General features: G+C 46.6%; 1 protein-coding gene across 1 annotated transcript in view; it reads right to left on the reverse strand.

Annotated features, from left to right (window-relative positions):
- LOC149434661 (WD repeat-containing protein 97-like) overlaps positions 1–18,204 on the reverse strand; it is a gene marked incomplete at its 3' end in the record, with an annotated part of 91,198 nt that overhangs the window by 42,828 nt on the left and 30,166 nt on the right. Inside the window, exons 3-4 of the mRNA XM_089663544.1 lie at positions 14,745–15,334; positions 8,251–8,372 (exon numbers count right to left, since the gene is read on the reverse strand). Of these exons, the coding sequence (XP_089519670.1) occupies positions 8,251–8,372; positions 14,745–15,334 (712 nt within the window). The remainder of the gene's footprint in view (positions 1–8,250; positions 8,373–14,744; positions 15,335–18,204) is intronic.

An 18,204-nucleotide genomic window follows, 5' to 3' on the forward strand; every position in this document is an offset into this window, starting at 1 on the left:
GAAGGAAGTGGGAGTGTATATCCTGATGCTTCTCTTTTTCATCTGCCTTTTATATGCCGCGGTGAGATGTTCCTGTTGCCTCATCGACCGTGTAAACCAAGCTCGGGCAGACGACCACATCTCCATGCCCGCTCCTGGGATCCCACTCCAACCACTGATCGGAGGAAGACCTCACCAACCATCCACCTTCTCTACAGATTACGTCCTGGCTTCCCTCTAATTTATCTCTCTGAAGACCACATTCTCCAAGACCTTCAAGCAAGCTTCAAGCCTCATCATTGTTTGTGTCTGCGATTTGGAAAACTGTCTGGGTCGAGACCAGCCTTGTGTGGCCCCGTCTGCAGGGGCAATTTGAGAATCTATTGCTGGATCTCCCCAGACCACCGTGGGATCACAAGCTTTATTCATACCACAAGTCTGTTTGTGGTTTTTGCAAGAGCCTTCCTGTAGTGAAGGTTCCAACGCTCTTGAGGATCATCGCTTCAATCAAGCCTGTTTGCGTCGAGTCTGCGTCGGGTCTTGTTGTTTCAGGTACCCCGTGGAGCTTTATTCTCAGGGACAACTACAGGAACTCTTTGAAGTTTGAGACTACACCCATCAAGCTGAAGAAGATCAAGAAGGGACACGAGGAGAATATGATAAAACAGGAGGGAATGTCATGGAAATTTTGTATTGTTGGTCGAACTTTAAATGTGTCATGTATTCGTGTTATTCATATGTCTCTCGTGTGGCTTAATTAAAGCTCTGAAGGCTGCAATTGGGCCATGCGCATGTACAATGTATGTATTACAGTACTCGGCTTGGTAATGGATGAGATGGCAGATCTGCGCTTATAGACCGGCGTGTATACCACCACGGCATTCCATGCGAATGCCGCTGTCAGTAGACCGTGGGCCTGTATCCACATATCAGCAGCATGGTACCACGTGGGCTTCATAACGCAATGCGCAAGCGGTGTGAACTCCACGTGTAGGCTTATGCATATCTTACAACCCATTACCAACTTGAAACTGTATCTGGGATGGATGTGTTTTAATAAAGATCGTATCGGGCCCATCCAGGTACAGACTGATATTTTTAGAGAGTGCTTGTACAGAGAATGTACATACCAATAGAAGATAGTAGGACAGGAAATATGACCTCAGATGGCTCATAGGGGGGAAGGGGAGGAAGTCTGCTGACCTCAGAAGGTTCATGGGGGAGGACCAGTGATAGATAATAGCAAAGGCTATGCTCCAATTGGAATGTACATCCTCTGTATAAGCAATCCCCATTGTATTGTTCGGTGGGAGGGATTGACTTTATTCATGTGGGGGGCATGTGTGTATTCTTAATAAAACAGAGAGCTGAGCCTAAAATCAGCCCTTATGTGAGTTGCAACCAGCCTTAGAGTGTCGTGTGATCATTCCAGGGTAACGGAGCTCCATCACCCACAAATTCAACAGAACCAAAGTATTTGGATGGGCAGGAATCGTGTAGTTTGGCTGCAGTCGTGGTAAGCGAGATTCGCACAGCTTTATGGGGGATTTCTGCGCATCCAACTGCGAGTACTCACGGTAAGGAGAAATTCGTTAAAGCGAATTTCCAAGACAACTTCTACTGTACTCTCCATAATGCCCTCATCACACTTCTCCTCTACATCTCATCCCAGTGCTGCCCTCACTCTACTTCTACTGTACTCTCCATAATGCCCTCATCACACTTCTACTCTACATCTCATCCCAGTGCTGCCCTCACTCTACGTCTACTGTACTCTCCATAATGCCCTCATCACACTTCTCCTCTACATTTCATCCCAGTGCTGCCCTCACTCTACTTCTACTCTACTCTCCATAATGCCCTCATCACACTTCTCCTCTACATCTCATCCCCGTGCTGCCCTCACTTTGCTTCTGCTGTACTCTCCATAATGCCCTCATCACACTTCTACCCTACATCTCATTCCAGTGCCGCCCTCACTCTACTTCTACTGTACTCTCCATAATGCCCTCATCACACTTCTACATCTCATCTCATCCCAGTGCTGCCCTCACTCTACTTCTACTGTACTCTCCATAATGCCCTCATCACACTTCTCCTCTACATCTCATCCCCGTGCTGCCCTCACTCTACTTCTACTGTGTTCTCCATAATGTCCTCATCCCACTTCTCCTCCACATCTCATCCTCGTGCAGCCCTCACTCTACTTCTACTGTGCTCTCCATAATGCCCTCATCACACTTCTCCTCTACATCTCAGTGCCACCTTTACTCTACTTCTACTGTACTCTTCATTCCTCCCTCACTCTACTTCTACTGTACTCTCCATAATGCCCTCATCACACTTCTACCCTACATCTCATTCCAGTGCCGCCCTCACTCTACTTCTACTGTACTCTCCACAATGCCCTCATCACACTTCTACTCTACATCTCATCCCAGTGCCACCCTCACTCTACTTCTACTCTACTCTCCATAATGCCCTCATCACACTTCTCCTCTACATCTCATCCCAGTGCCACCCTCACTCTACTTCTACTGTACTCTCCATAATGCGCTCATCCCACTTCTCCTCTACATTTCATCCCCATGCTGCCCTCACTCTGCTTCTACTGTACTCTCCATAATGCCCTCATCCCACTTCTCCTCTACATCTCATCCCAGTGCCACCCTCACTCTACTTCTACTGTACTCTCCATAATGCCCTCATCACACTTCTCCTCTACATCTCATCCCTGTGCTGCCCTCCCTCTACTTCTACTGTACTCTCCATAATGCCCTCGTCACACTTCTCCTCTACATCTCATGCCCGTGCTGCCCTCACTCTACTTCTACTGTACTCTCCATAATGCCCTCATCACACTTCTCTACATCTCATCCCAGTGCTGCCCTCACTCTACTTCTACTGTACTCTCCATAATGCCCTCATCACACTTCTCCTCTACATCTCATCCCAGTGCCACCCTCACTCTACTTCTACTGTACTCTCCATAATGCGCTCATCCCACTTCTCCTCTACATCTCATCCCCGTGCTGCCCTCACTCTGCTTCTACTGTACTCTCCATAATGCCCTCATCCCACTTCTCCTCTACATCTCATCCCAGTGCCACCCTCACTCTACTTCTACTGTACTCTCCATAATGCCCTCATCACACTTCTCCTCTACATCTCATCCCTGTGCTGCCCTCCCTCTACTTCTACTGTACTCTCCATAATGCCCTCGTCACACTTCTCCTCTACATCTCATGCCCGTGCTGCCCTCACTCTACTTCTACTGTACTCTCCATAATGCCCTCATCACACTTCTCTACATCTCATCCCAGTGCTGCCCTCACTCTACTTCTACTGTACTCTCCATAATGCCCTCATCACACTTCTCCTCTACATCTCATCCCAGTGCTGCCCTCACTCTACTTCTACTGTACTCTACATAATGCCCTCATCACACTTCTCCTCTACATCTCATCCCAGTGCTGCCCTCACTCTACTTCTACTGTACTCTCCATAATGCCCTCATCCCTCTTCTCCTCCACATCTCATCCCCGTGCTGCCCTCACTCTACTTCTACTGTACTCTCCATAATGCCCTCATCACACTTCTCCTCTACATCTCATCCCAGTGCTGCCCTCACTCTACTTCTACTGTACTCTCCATAATGCCCTCATCACACTTCTCCTCTACATCTCATCCCCGTGCTGCCCTCACTCTACTTCTACTGTACTCTCCATAATGCCCTCATCACACTTCTACTCTACATCTCATCCCAGTGCTGCCCTCACTCTACGTCTACTGTACTCTCCATAATGCCCTCATCACACTTCTCCTCTACATCCCATCCCAGTGCTGCCCTCACTCTACTTCTACTCTACTCTCCATAATGCCCTCATCACACTTCTACTCTACATCTCATCCCAGTGCTGCCCTCACTCTACGTCTACTGTACTCTCCATAATGCCCTCATCACACTTCTACTCTACATCTCATCCCAGTGCTGCCCTCACTCTACTTCTACTCTACTCTCCATAATGCCCTCATCACACTTCTCCTCTACATTTCATCCCCATGCTGCCCTCACTCTGCTTCTACTGTACTCTCCATAATGCCCTCATCCCACTTCTCCTCTACATCTCATCCCAGTGCTGCCTTCACTCTACTTCTACTGTGCTCTCCATAATGCCCTCATCACACTTCTCCTCTACATCTCATCCCCGTGTTACCCTCACGCTACTTCTACTGTACTCTCCATAATTCCCTCATCACACTTCTCCTCTACATCTCATCCCCGTGCTGCCCTCACTCTACTTCTACTGTACTCTCCATAATGCCCTCATCACACTTCTCCTCTACATCTCCTCCCCGTGCTGCCCTCCCTCTACTTCTACTGTACTCTCCATAATGCCCTCATCACACTTCTACATCTCATCTCAGTGCCACCTTTACTCTACTTCTACTGTACTCTTCATTCTGCCCTCACTCTACTTCTACTGTACTCTCCATAATGCCCTCATCACACTTCTACATCTCATCTCAGTGCCACCTTTACTCTACTTCTACTGTACTCTTCATTCTGCCCTCACTCTACTTCTACTGTACTCTCCACAATGCCCTCATCACACTTCTCCTCTACATCTCATCCCAGTGCTGCCCTCCCTCTACTTCTACTGTACTCTCCATAATGCCCTCATCACACTTCTACTCTACATTTCATCCCCGTGCTGCCCTCACTCTACTTCTACTGTGCTCTCCACAATGCCCTCATCACACTTCTCCTCTACATCTCATCCCAGTGCTGCCCTCCCTCTACTTCTACTGTACTCTCCATAATGCCCTCATCACACTTCTACTCTACATTTCATCCCTGTGCTGCCCTCACGCTACTTCTACTGTACTCTCCATAATGCCCTCATCACACTTCTCCTCTACATCTCAGTGCCACCTTTACTCTACTTCTACTGTACTCTTCATTCCTCCCTCACTCTACTTCTACTGTACTCTCCATAATGCCCTCATCACACTTCTCCTCTACATCTCATTCCAGTGCCGCCCTCACTCTACTTCTACTGTACTCTCCATAATGCCCTCATCCCACTTCTCCTCTACATCTCATCCCCGTGCTGCCCTCACTCTGCTTCTGCTGTACTCTCCATAATGCCCTCATCACACTTCTACCCTACATCTCATTCCAGTGCCGCCCTCACTCTACTTCTACTGTACTCTCCATAATGCCCTCATCACACTTCTCCTCTACATCTCATCCCCGTGCTGCCCTCACTCTGCTTCTGCTGTACTCTTCATAATGCCCTCATCACACTTCTCCTCTACATCTCATCCCAATGCCACCCTCACTCTACTTCTACTGTACTCTCCACAATGCCCTCATCACACTTCTCCTCTACATCTCATCCCAGTGCCACCCTCACTCTACTTCTACTGTACTCTCCACAATGCCCTCATCACACTTCTACTCTACATCTCATCCCAGTGCCACCCTCACTCTACTTCTACTCTACTCTCCATAATGCCCTCATCCCACTTCTCCTCTACATCTCATCCCAGTGCTGCCCTCACTCTACTTCTACTGTACTCTCCATAATGCCCTCATCACACTTCTACATCTCATCTCATCCCAGTGCTGCCCTCACTCTACTTCTACTGTACTCTCCATAATGCCCTCATCCCACTTCTCCTCCACATTTCATCCCCGTGCTGCCCTCACTCTACTTCTACTGTACTCTCCATAATGCCCTCATCCCACTTCTCCTCTACATCTCATCCCCGTGCTGCCCTCACTCTACTTCTACTGTACTCTCCATAATGCCCTCATCACACTTCTCCTCTACATCTCATCCCAGTGCTGCCCTCACTCTACTTCTACTGTACTCTCCATAATGCCCTCATCACACTTCTACTCTACATCTCATCCCCGTGCTGCCCTCACTCTACTTCTACTGTACTCTCCATAATGCCCTCATCCCACTTCTCCTCTACATCTCATCCCCGTGCTGCCCTCACTCTGCTTCTACTGTACTCTCCATAATGCCCTCATCACACTTCTCCTCTACATCTCATCCCAGTGCTGCCCTCACTCTACGTCTACTGTACTCTCCATAATGCCCTCATCCCACTTCTGCTGTACTCTCCATAATGCCCTCATCCCTCTTCTCCTCCACATCTCATCCCCGTGCTGCCCTCACTCTACTTCTACTGTACTCTCCATAATGCCCTCATCACACTTCTCCTCTACATCTCATCCCAGTGCTGCCCTCACTCTACTTCTACTGTACTCTCCATAATGCCCTCATCACACTTCTACTCTACATCTCATCCCCGTGCTGCCCTCACTCTACTTCTACTGTACTCTCCATAATGCCCTCATCACACTTCTACTCTACATCTCATCCCAGTGCTGCCCTCACTCTACGTCTACTGTACTCTCCATAATGCCCTCATCACACTTCTCCTCTACATCTCATCCCAGTGCTGCCCTCACTCTACTTCTACTGTACTCTCCATAATGCCCTCATCACACTTCTCCTCTACATTTCATCCCCATGCTGCCCTCACTCTACTTCTACTGTACTCTCCATAATGCCCTCATCACACTTCTCCTCTACATCTCATCCCAGTGCTGCCCTCACTCTACTTCTACTGTACTCTCCATAATGCCCTCATCACACTTCTCCTCTACATTTCATCCCCATGCTGCCCTCACTCTGCTTCTACTGTACTCTCCATAATGCCCTCATCCCACTTCTCCTCTACATCTCATCCCAGTGCTGCCTTCACTCTACTTCTACTGTGCTCTCCATAATGCCCTCATCACACTTCTCCTCTACATCTCATCCCAGTGCTGCCTTCACTCTACTTCTACTGTACTCTCCATAATGCCCTCATCACACTTCTCCTCTACATCTCATCCCCGTGTTACCCTCACGCTACTTCTACTGTACTCTCCATAATGCCCTCATCACACTTCTCCTCTACATCTCATCCCCGTGCTGCCCTCACTCTACTTCTACTCTACTCTCCATAATGCCCTCATCACACTTCTCCTCCACATCTCATCCCCGTGCTGCCCTCACTCTACTTCTACTGTACTCTCCATAATGCCCTCATCACACTTCTCCTCTACATCTCATCCCAGTGCTGCCCTCACTCTACTTCTACTGTACTCTCCATAATGCCCTCATCACACTTCTCCTCTACATCTCATCCCCGTGCTGCCCTCACTCTACTTCTACTGTACTCTCCATAATGCCCTCATCCCACTTCTCCTCTACATCTCATCCCCATGCTGCCCTCACTCTGCTTCTACTGTACTCTCCATAATGCCCTCATCACACTTCTACATCTCATCTCAGTGCCACCTTTACTCTACTTCTACTGTACTCTCCATAATGCCCTCACTCTACTTCTACTGTACTCTCCATAATGCCCTCATCGCACTTCTACTCTACATCTCATCCCCGTGCTGCCCTCCCTCTACTTCTACTGTACTCTCCATAATGCCCTCATCACACTTCTCCTCTACATCTCATCCCAGTGCCGCCCTCACTCTACTTCTACTGTAAATAACGTCCCAGTGCTGCCCTCTCTCTACTTCTACTGTACTCTCCATACTGCCCTCACACTACTTCTACTGCACTCTCCATACTGCCCTCACACTACTTCTACTGCACTCTCCATACTGCCCTCACACTACTTCTACTGTACATAACGTGCCAGTGCTGCCCTCACACTACTTCTACTGTACTCTCTATACTGCCATCATTCCACTTCTACTGTATATAACTTCCCAGTGCGGCCCTCACACTATTTCTACTGTACTCTATACTACCCTCACCCCACTTCTACTGTACTTGCCATACTGCCCTCACTTTACTACACTTTACTGCACTCTCCATACTGTCCTCACCCCACTTCTAATCTACTTCACTTCCCAGTGCCGCCTTCACACTACAAGACATCTAAATACTGATATAATTATATCTCATTGCTACTGTACGTTCCATTAAGATCTCAATCTTCCTTCTTTCTATACAGCTGCCACCTTGCAACCCTCTACTCACCTTCACAGTAATGTAAGGGGGTCCTTCTCCAATGATCATCTGGGGGGGCTATTATTTTCATAATAGTCAAATAATAATTTCATTAGACAAATAATTTCATAAATTTCATGGGGGAGTAAAGCTGGTCTAAAGGGTCAGTGCACTACTCTCTATTCCTCGGGTCAAGCATTTCATACAATGATCTGTCAGATCTGCTCATTACCTGTATGTCCAAGAAATACAGCGATGAGCTGCCCTGCTCCATCCCACACTTTGACAGTGCAGTCTCTGGATCCTGAAATCAGCAGCTGGAGGTTCTCAGAGTATACCAGGCTGGTAATTAATCTGTGTCAGGAAAACAGAGATATTATACACGGCATCTAAAGATTAGCGACCCAACCCAACAACCCTACAGATGGAGGTTCTCAGAGTATACCAGGCTGGTAATTGAGCTGTGTCAGGAAAATAGATATTATACACGGCATCGAACGATTAGCGACCAAACCCAAAAACCCTACAGATGGAGGTTCTAAGCGCATAACAGGTTGGTAATTAATCTGTGTCAGTAAAATAGATATTATACACGGCATCTAATGACTAGCGACCCAACCCAACAACCCTACAGATGGAGGTTCTCAGAGTATACCAGGCTGGTAATTAATCTGTGTCAGGAAAATAGATATTATACACGGCATCTAAAGACTAGCGACCCAACCCAACAACCCTACATATGGAGGTTCTCAGAGTATACCAGGCTGGTAATTAATCTGTGTCAGGAAAATAGATATTATACACGGCATCTAACGACTAGCGACCCAACTCAACAACCCTACATATGGAGGTTCTCAGAGTATACCAGGCTGGTAATTGAGCTGTGTCAGGAAAATAGATATTATACACGGCATCTAAAGTCTAACGACCCAGCCCAACAACCCTACAGATGGAGGTTCTCAGAGTATACCAGGCTGGTAATTAATCGGTGTCAGGAAAATAGATATTATACACGGCATCTAACGACTAGCGACTCAACCCAACAACCCTACAGATGGAGGTTCTCAGAGCATACCAGGTTGGTAATTGAGCTGTGTCAGGAAAATAGGTATTATACACGGCATCTAACGACTAGCGACCCAACCCAACAACCCTACAGATGGAGGTTCTCAGAGTATACCAGGCTGGTAATTAATCGGTGTCAGGAAAATAGATATAATACACGGCATCCAAAGACCAGAAACCCAACAACCCTACAGATGGAGGTTCTCAGAGCATACCAGGCTGGTAATTAATCTGTGTCATGAAAATAGATATTATACACGGCATCTAACGACTAGCGACCCAACCCAACAACCCTACAGATGGAGGTTCTCAGAATATACCAGGCTAGTAATTAATCTGTGTCAGGAAAATAGATATTATACACGGCATCTAACGACTAGCGACCCAACCCAACAACCCTACAGATGGAGGTTCTCAGAGTATACCAGGCTGGTAATTAATCTGTGTCAGGAAAATAGATATTACACACGGCATCTAACGACTAGCGACCCAACCCAACAACCCTAAAGATGGAGGTTCTAAGAGCATACAGGGCTGGTAATTGAGCTGTGTCAGGAAAATAGATATTACACACGGCACCCAAAGACTAGTTGGCCAACATTCCTACAGATGGAGATTCTCAGAGTATACCAGGCTGGTATTTAATCAGTATCGTTACTCCTGCAGTCATCGAGGGGCAGCTCTGCCTCTACCAAGATGGCAGCCTCCATCAACACTTTCACTAGACAGGAAGTTTGGGGAGCTCTTCGCCGTGACACAGACAGAAAGAAAAATGCTTTTATTTGGTAGAGTAGAGTGTGACGGGAGTGACTTTTGGGGGTGGGGGGACCGCTTGGTCAGCTCATGTCCCCCTCATTATGTTTAAACCACCCTGTGCCTGTTAAGAGGTACAGGGTGTACATGTGAATGTCCCAGTCTTGTGCATTTGTGTGTTTTCCTTTGTCTAGGCCACATGGCTGTTCATTGTCTGTTTGCCATGTGCTACCCCCCATTGTGCTGTGTCTTCCTGTCCAGCCAACTATTATGGGATGTACTGTTTGTGTATTGGTGTGGGGGTTGGTCAATATCCTTTGCCACATGGCTGCATCCCATTGTTCTGTGTCTTGGGTTGGTTGGGGTGGTTCCCTGTAGCCCTTCCCACTGATAGGGTGGGCTGATGATGTATTTCCTGTTCCTGGTTGTGTTTCCCCGCCCTCTGTATAAAACATGTTGTTTGCGTAAAATAAAGAGTTGTTGGCTTTTCTGTTTTAAGAGCTGGGTGCTGTCTTCTTCCTGAGGGATTTCAGGGTGTGGTCCGTGGATGGTGTACGGACAGGGGAAGCTGCAGTATAACGGAATATACCCAAGTGCGGTCGGGTACCGGTTCCGTTACATAGAGGAAGACTAGAACTGCGTACAAGGACACAGACAGAAATGCAAATCTGAGTTCACTCACTTCCTGTCTGGTCAAACCGTACTCATTGTGACAGGAAGTGATGGGAAATCTCTTGAGCTGGGTCACAGATAGCAGTAAAAACCTGAAATTAGTTCTAATCCTTACCCATTCCAACTGAAACTTAAAAAAAAAAAAAAAAAAAAAAAAAAAAACGGTTGCTGGACTTTCAAACTTCAAATAAAAAAACAGACTTTAGGGCTGTGACATGAAAAAGTTCTGCATTTCCTGAGGTGGGGTCCTCTAAATCAAGTCAGCACTTACACCTTCTAAAGAGATGGCAGTTTCCTTCAAATAATTTGTGTAGCATGTTAAGGTCTGATCTATTTTTTAACAATCAGTCCATCTGCATGGATGGTTTATGTAGGTCTTTAGGCGACATAGTAAGATTGTACAATCAGATTACAAAAATGTGTGGCCAGGAAATTCTTTTTTTACTCCAATTTTCTTAAAGTTTTATATGTTAATTTTGTGATGTGAATGTGATCCAGAATGTATAAATTGGCTATAAATGGGGGAAGTGACATTACTTCAGTCTCTATAATGTAGGATGGGTCTGGTTCCTGTCTGAACTCTCTTCCAACACTCTATTTACGGTGTGTGTCTATACAGGACAGGAAATCAGGGAGTTCTAGAAATGGAGACTACTGAACATCATCTGCAGCTTTCACACCATTCCCACAAAGGTGCATTGGGAGTTATTTACTAAAACTGGAGAGGAAAAATCTGGAGCAACTCTGCATAGAAACCAATCAGCTTCCAGATTTTATTGGCAGAGCTTAATTGAAGAAGCTGAAGTTAAGCCTGGTACACATGGGCCGAATATCTGCCGGTTCAACAGAAACCGTCTGACTCTCAGCCTGTGTGTACAGCTATGCTTTCCGACAGAAGCCACAGCTCAGAGAAGCAGAAGGCAGGAAGTAGATGATCATGGAATGATGGAAGACATGAGCAAACCAAGTGCTGGGAAGACAAAAAGGCAGAAAGTAGATGACTGTGGATGGATAAGAGAGGAAAAAGAACATGAGTAGACCATGCACTAAGGAAAAGGGAAGGCAGAACATGGATGATCATGGATGGGAGAAGACATGAGTTGACCATGTACTGGGAAGACAGAAAGCAGGAAGTAGATAACTGTGGATGGAGAAGAGAGGACAAAACATGAGTAGACCATGTACTGGGAAGACAGAAGGCAAGGAGTAGATGATTGTGGATAGAGAAGAGAGGACAAAGAACATGAGTAGATTATGTACTGGAAGACAGAGGGCAGGAAGGAGATGATTGTGGATGGAGAAGAGAGGACAAAGATCTCAAGTAGATCATGTACTGGGAAGAAAGAAGGCAGGAAGTAGATGATTGTGGATGGAGAAGAGAGGACAAAGATCTCAAGTAGATCATGTACTGGGAAGAAAGAAGGCATGAAGTAGATGATTGTGGATGGAGAAGAGAGGACAAAGATCTCAAGTAGATCATGTACTGGGAAGAAAGAAGGCATGAAGTAGATGATTGTCAATGGAGAAGAGAAGATAAAGAACTTAGGTGGACCATGTATTGGGAAGAAAGAAGGCAGGAAGTAGATGATTGTGGATGAAGAAGAGAGGACAAAGAACATGAGTAGACCATGTGCTGGGAACATAGAGGGCAGGAAGTAGATGATTGTCAATGGAGAAGAGAAGATAAAGAACTTAGGTGGACCATGTATTGGGAAGAAAGAAGGCAGGAAGTAGATGATTGTGGATGGAGAAGAGAGGACAAAACATGAGTAGACCATGTACTGGGAAGACAGAAGGCAAGGAGTAGATGATTGTGGATAGAGAAGAGAGGACAAAGAACATGAGTAGATTATGTACTGGAAGACAGAGGGCAGGAAGGAGATGATTGTGGATGGAGAAGAGAGGACAAAGATCTCAAGTAGATCATGTACTGGGAAGAAAGAAGGCAGGAAGTAGATGATTGTGGATGGAGAAGAGAGGACAAAGAACATGAGTAGACCATGTGCTGGCAACATAGAGGGCAGGAAGTAGATGATTGTCAATGGAGAAGAGAAGATAAAGAACTTAGGTGGACCATGTATTGGGAAGAAAGAAGGCAGGAAGTAGATGATTGTGGATGGAGAAGAGAGGACAAAGAACTCAGGTGGACCATGTGTTGGGAAGACAGAAAGCAGGAAGTAGATGACTGTGGATGGAGAAGAGAGGACAAAGAACACGAGTAAACCATGTACTGGGATTACAGAAGGCAGGAAGTAGATGATTGTGGATGGAGAAGAGAGGACAAAGAACATGAGTAGACCATGTACTGGGATTACAGAAGGCAGGAAGTAGATGATTGTGGATGGAGAAGAGAGGACAAAGAACATGAGTAGACCATGTACTGGGATTACAGAAGGCAGGAAGTAGATGATTGTGGATGGAGAAGAGAGGACAAAGAACTCAGGTGGACCATGTGTTGGGAAGACAGAAAGCAGGAAGTAGATGACTGTGGATGGAGAAGAGAGGACAAAGAACACGAGTAAACCATGTACTGGGATTACAGAAGGCAGGAAGTAGATGATTGTGGATGGAGAAGAGAGGACAAAGAACATGAGTAGACCATGTACTGGGATTACAGAAGGCAGGAAGTAGATGATTGTGGATGGAGAAGAGAGGACAAAGAACATGAGTAGACCATGTACTGGGATTACAGAAGGCAGGAAGTAGATGATTGTGGATGGAGAAGAGAGGACAAAGAACATGAGTAGACCATGTACTGGGATTACAGAAGGCAGGAAGTAGATGATTGTGGATGGAGAAGAGAGGACAAAGAACTCAGGTGGACCATGTGTTGGGAAGACAGAAAGCAGGAAGTAGATGACTGTGGATGGAGAAGAGAGGACAAAGAACACGAGTAAACCATGTACTGGGATTACAGAAGGCAGGAAGTAGATGATTGTGGATGGAGAAGAGAGGACAAAGAACATGAGTAGACCATGTACTGGGATTACAGAAGGCAGGAAGTAGATGATTGTGGATGGAGAAGAGAGGACAAAGAACATGAGTAGACCATGTACTGGGATTACAGAAGGCAGGAAGTAGATGATTGTGGATGGAGAAGAGAGGACAAAGAACATGAGTAGACCATGTACTGGGATTACAGAAGGCAGGAAGTAGATGATTGTGGATGGAGAAGAGAGGACAAAGAACATGAGTAGACCATGTACTGGGATTACAGAAGGCAGGAAGTAGATGATTGTGGATGAAGAAGAGAGGACAAAGAACATGAGTAGACCATGTACTGGGATTACAGAAGGCAGGAAATAGATGATTGTGGATGGAGAAGAGAGGACAAAGAACATGAGTAGACCATGTACTGGGATTACAGAAGGCAGGAAGTAGATGATTGTGGATGGAGAAGAGAGGACAAAGAACTCAGGTGGATCATGTACTGGGAAGAGAGAAGGCAGGACGTAGGTGATCATGGATGGAAGAAGAGAATGATATCTGGGGGTGGTATTGTTTTTTGAACATTCTTGAGTTCATTGGTAGAACATATCTTCCACATTATATAGGAATGTTTACCGCCCCCAGATAATAATGGGCGCACCCTAATAGTTACATATACAGGGCTCGGGATATTTAGAGAAATATTTACCATCTTGTCATTTTCACACATTCTGACATCTTTTGTATCTGGATGGGCTGGTTGTATTTTCAAGGTTTCATTTTATCATGACTTACAAAAAGTGTGTCTTCCAGTGTATATCTGTATATAGACTATGCTTCTGCCAATTGACTAAAACCAACAGATGTTCTTGATTGCGGTTTTTATTTGTATTCCGTGGTATAAATGTCCCTTTTCTAGCCACTCCCATCTCTAGGATTAAGCCCAATTAGGGCAAATGCGTGAAAAGAATGGAGCAAGGGGTGGGGAACGTCAGATCACAGACCTGGAATAAAGTTTTTTCTCAAGGACTGACTTTATAAGTGTCGGCCATTAGTTACATTTTATTGTGCTGATCACTAGAATGTAAGCTCCTCTGGCGATCAGATCAGTTCTGTGTTTTCTGTGTATGTAAACGATATGTGAATAAATGTAGGAATGGAATAAAACTAGTGATCTGTCACAACTGATATAAAATCTGTCTGATGTAACACAAAGCACTGGGCCTGCTACTCATTGATTTCCTAGAAGCACCTCAGACCCAGACACAGGAGAGTATACAATGATATACTGCAGGCGATGTTGTGCACCTGAAATGTAGATTCTTCCTCCGTCTCACCAGAGTTCCATCCATCAGACTGAATTCCCACACGCTGGTCCCACATGCAGCAAAACATATATGTGGATTCTGTGATTCTGGATCTAGAGCAAGAACTTCAACTTTGTCCTGATTCTTCATTGACTGACTCAGCAACTGTTGCCAGACCAATTTGTGTCCACTGTGACCAAACCTCCAAATGGAGACTCCACCAGTTCCTCCGGTCAGCACCAGGTTCTTCCCCAGAACATAGACACAGCAGAGGACCTCTTCCTTCACAGGGATTTCTGACACCAGAGTGAAAGTCTTGTCTAGCAGTAAAAGTCCCTGCAGGTTCCAGGCCACGTAGAGTTGGACACCAGCTGCATACAACAGCCCAGAGATTGTCCATGACAGCTGTCTCTGGCTCTGGACTCGGCCATCTTCATGGTACAGACAGACATTTCCATCAACGTCCAGGGACACTAGACGGTGCTGCTCCACCACATATGTAACACATTTCAGTTTGGCAGGAAAGGTTAGATGATGTACAGACTGCAGACCATGTGTGAGCACCAAGGGTTTCGCATCCTCTTTCCTCATCTATAGACAGAGAAGAAAAGGAGTTTGGATTGTATACTCACTTCTTATTGCACAGTTGTCACCTGTATAGAGCATTTCTATCACCACCCTCCCCACAGACAGTGTTTGTGTAACAGCCAATTGAGGATCTTCACTGTTCTGCACCATCCAACCATACACTGCACCATCCAACCATACACTGCACCAGACAACCATACACTGCGCCCACACCAGCCAACCATACACTGCACCAGCCAACCATACACTGCGCCATCCAACCATACGCTGCACCTGCACCAACCAACCATACACTGCACCTGCACCAGCCAACCATACACTGCGCCTGCACCAGCCAACCATACACTGCACCTGCACCAGCCAACCATACACTGCGCCATCCAACCATACACTGCACCTACGCCATCCAACCATACGCTGCACCTGCACCAGCCAACCATACACTGCGCCTGCACCAGAAAACCATGCACTGTGCCTGCACCAGCCAACCATACACTGCGCCATCCAACCATACACTGCACCTACGCCATCCAACCATACGCTGCACCTGCACCAACCAACCATACACTGCGCCATCCAACCATACACTGCACCTGCACCAGCCGACCATACACTGTGCCTGCGCCATCCAACCATGCACTGCATCATCCAACCATACACTGCACCTGCACCAACCAACCATACACTGCGCCTGCACCAGCCAACCATACACTGCACCTGCACCAGCCAACCATACACTGCGCCATCCAACCATACACTGCACCTGCACCAGCCAACCATACACTGTGCCTGCGCCATCCAACCATGCACTGCATCATCCAACCATACACTGCACCAGCCAACCATACACTGCGCCTGCACCAGCCAACCATACACTGTGCCATCCAACTATACACTGCACCTGCACCAGCCAACCATACACTGTGCCTGCACCATCCAACCATGCACTGCGCCATCCAACCATACACTGCGCCATCCAACCATCTACTGTGCCTGCAGCAGCAACTATATGCAGTTCCTGAGCCATCCAACCATACACTGCGCCTGCACCAGCCAACCATACACTGCACCTGCACCAGCCAACCATACACTGCACCATCCAACTATGCACTGCACCTGCACCAGCCAACCATACACTGTGCCTGCGCCATCCAACCATACACTGCGCCTGCATCAGCCAAACATACACTGTGCCTGCGCCATCCAAACATACACTGTGCCTGCATTAGCCAACCATACACTGTGCCTGCGCCATCCAACCATACACTGCGCCTGCATCAGCCAAACATACACTGTGCCTGCGCCATCCAACCATACACTGCGCCTGCATCAGCAAAACATACACTGTGCCTGCGCCATCCAACCATACACTGCGCCATCCAACCATACACTGCGCCATCCAACCATACACTGCGCCATCCAACTATACACTGCACCTGCACCAGCCAACCATACACTGCGCCTGTGCCATCCAACCATACACTGCGCCTGCATCAGCCAAACATACACTGTGCCTGCGCCATCCAACCATACACTGCACCATCCAACCATACACTGCGCCATCCAACCATCTACTGTGCCTGCAGCAGCAACTATATGCCATTCCTGAGCCATCCAACCATACACTGTGCTTGCACCATCCAACCACATGCTGCGCCTGCACCATCTCACCATACGCTGTGTACGTTGAGTGACCAGAGAGACTCCTAGGATTTTATATATCCAGTATAAATCTTCCAGTATATGTAGAGTGACCAGATAGACTCCCGGGATTTTATATATCCGGTATGAATCTACCAGTGTATGTAGAGTGACCGGAGAGACTCCCGGGATTATATATATTCAGTAGGAATCTACCAGCGTTTGTAGTGACCAAAGAGACTCCCGGGATTTTATATATCCAGTAGGAATCTACCAGTGTATGCAGAGTGACCAGAGAGACTCCCGGGATTTTATATATCCGGTATGAATCTACCAGTGTATGTAGAGTGACCGGAGAGACTCCCGGGATTTTATATATCCAGTAGGAATCTACCAGTGTATGCAGAGTGACCAGAGAGACTCCCGGGATTTTATATATCCGGTATAAATCTTCCAGTGTATGTAGAGTGACCAAAGAGACTCCCGGGATTTTATATATCCAGTAGGAATCTACCAGTGTATGCAGAGTGACCAGAGAGACTCCTGGGATTTTATATATCCGGTATGAATCTACCAGTGTATGTAGAGTGACCGGAGAGACTCCCGGGATTTTATATATCTGGTATGAATCTACTGGTATATTTAGAGTGACCGGAGAGACTCCCGGGATTTTATATATACGATATAAATCTTCCAGTGTATGTAGAGTGACCGGAGAGACTCCCGGGATTTTATATATCCGGTATGAATCTACCGGTATATGTAGAGTGACCAGAGAGACTCCCGGGATTTTATATATCCAGTAGGAATCTACCAGTGTATGCAGAGTGACCAGAGAGACTCCCGGGATTTTATATATCCGGTATAAATCTTCCAGTGTATGTAGAGTGACCGGAGAGACTCCAAGGATTTTATATATCCGGTATAAATCTTCCAGTGTATGTAGAGTGATCGGAGAGACTCCAAGGATTTTATATATCCTGTATGAATCTACCGGTATATGTAGAGTGACCGGAGAGACTCCAAGGATTTTATATATCCTGTATGAATCTACCGGTATATGTAGAGTGACCGGAGAGACTCCCGGGATTTTATATATCCAGTAGGAATCTACCAGTGTATGCAGAGTGACCGGAGAGACTCCCGGGATTTTATATATCCGGTATAAATCTTCCAGCATATGTAGAGTGACCAGAGAGACTCCCGGGATTTTATATATCCGGTATAAATCT

The sequence above is a fragment of the Staurois parvus genome, unplaced genomic scaffold, assembly GCF_062004578.1.
Source record: "Staurois parvus isolate SC_StPar_1 unplaced genomic scaffold, SC_StPar_1.0 ptg001717l, whole genome shotgun sequence".
Classification (NCBI taxonomy): domain Eukaryota; kingdom Metazoa; phylum Chordata; class Amphibia; order Anura; family Ranidae; genus Staurois; species Staurois parvus.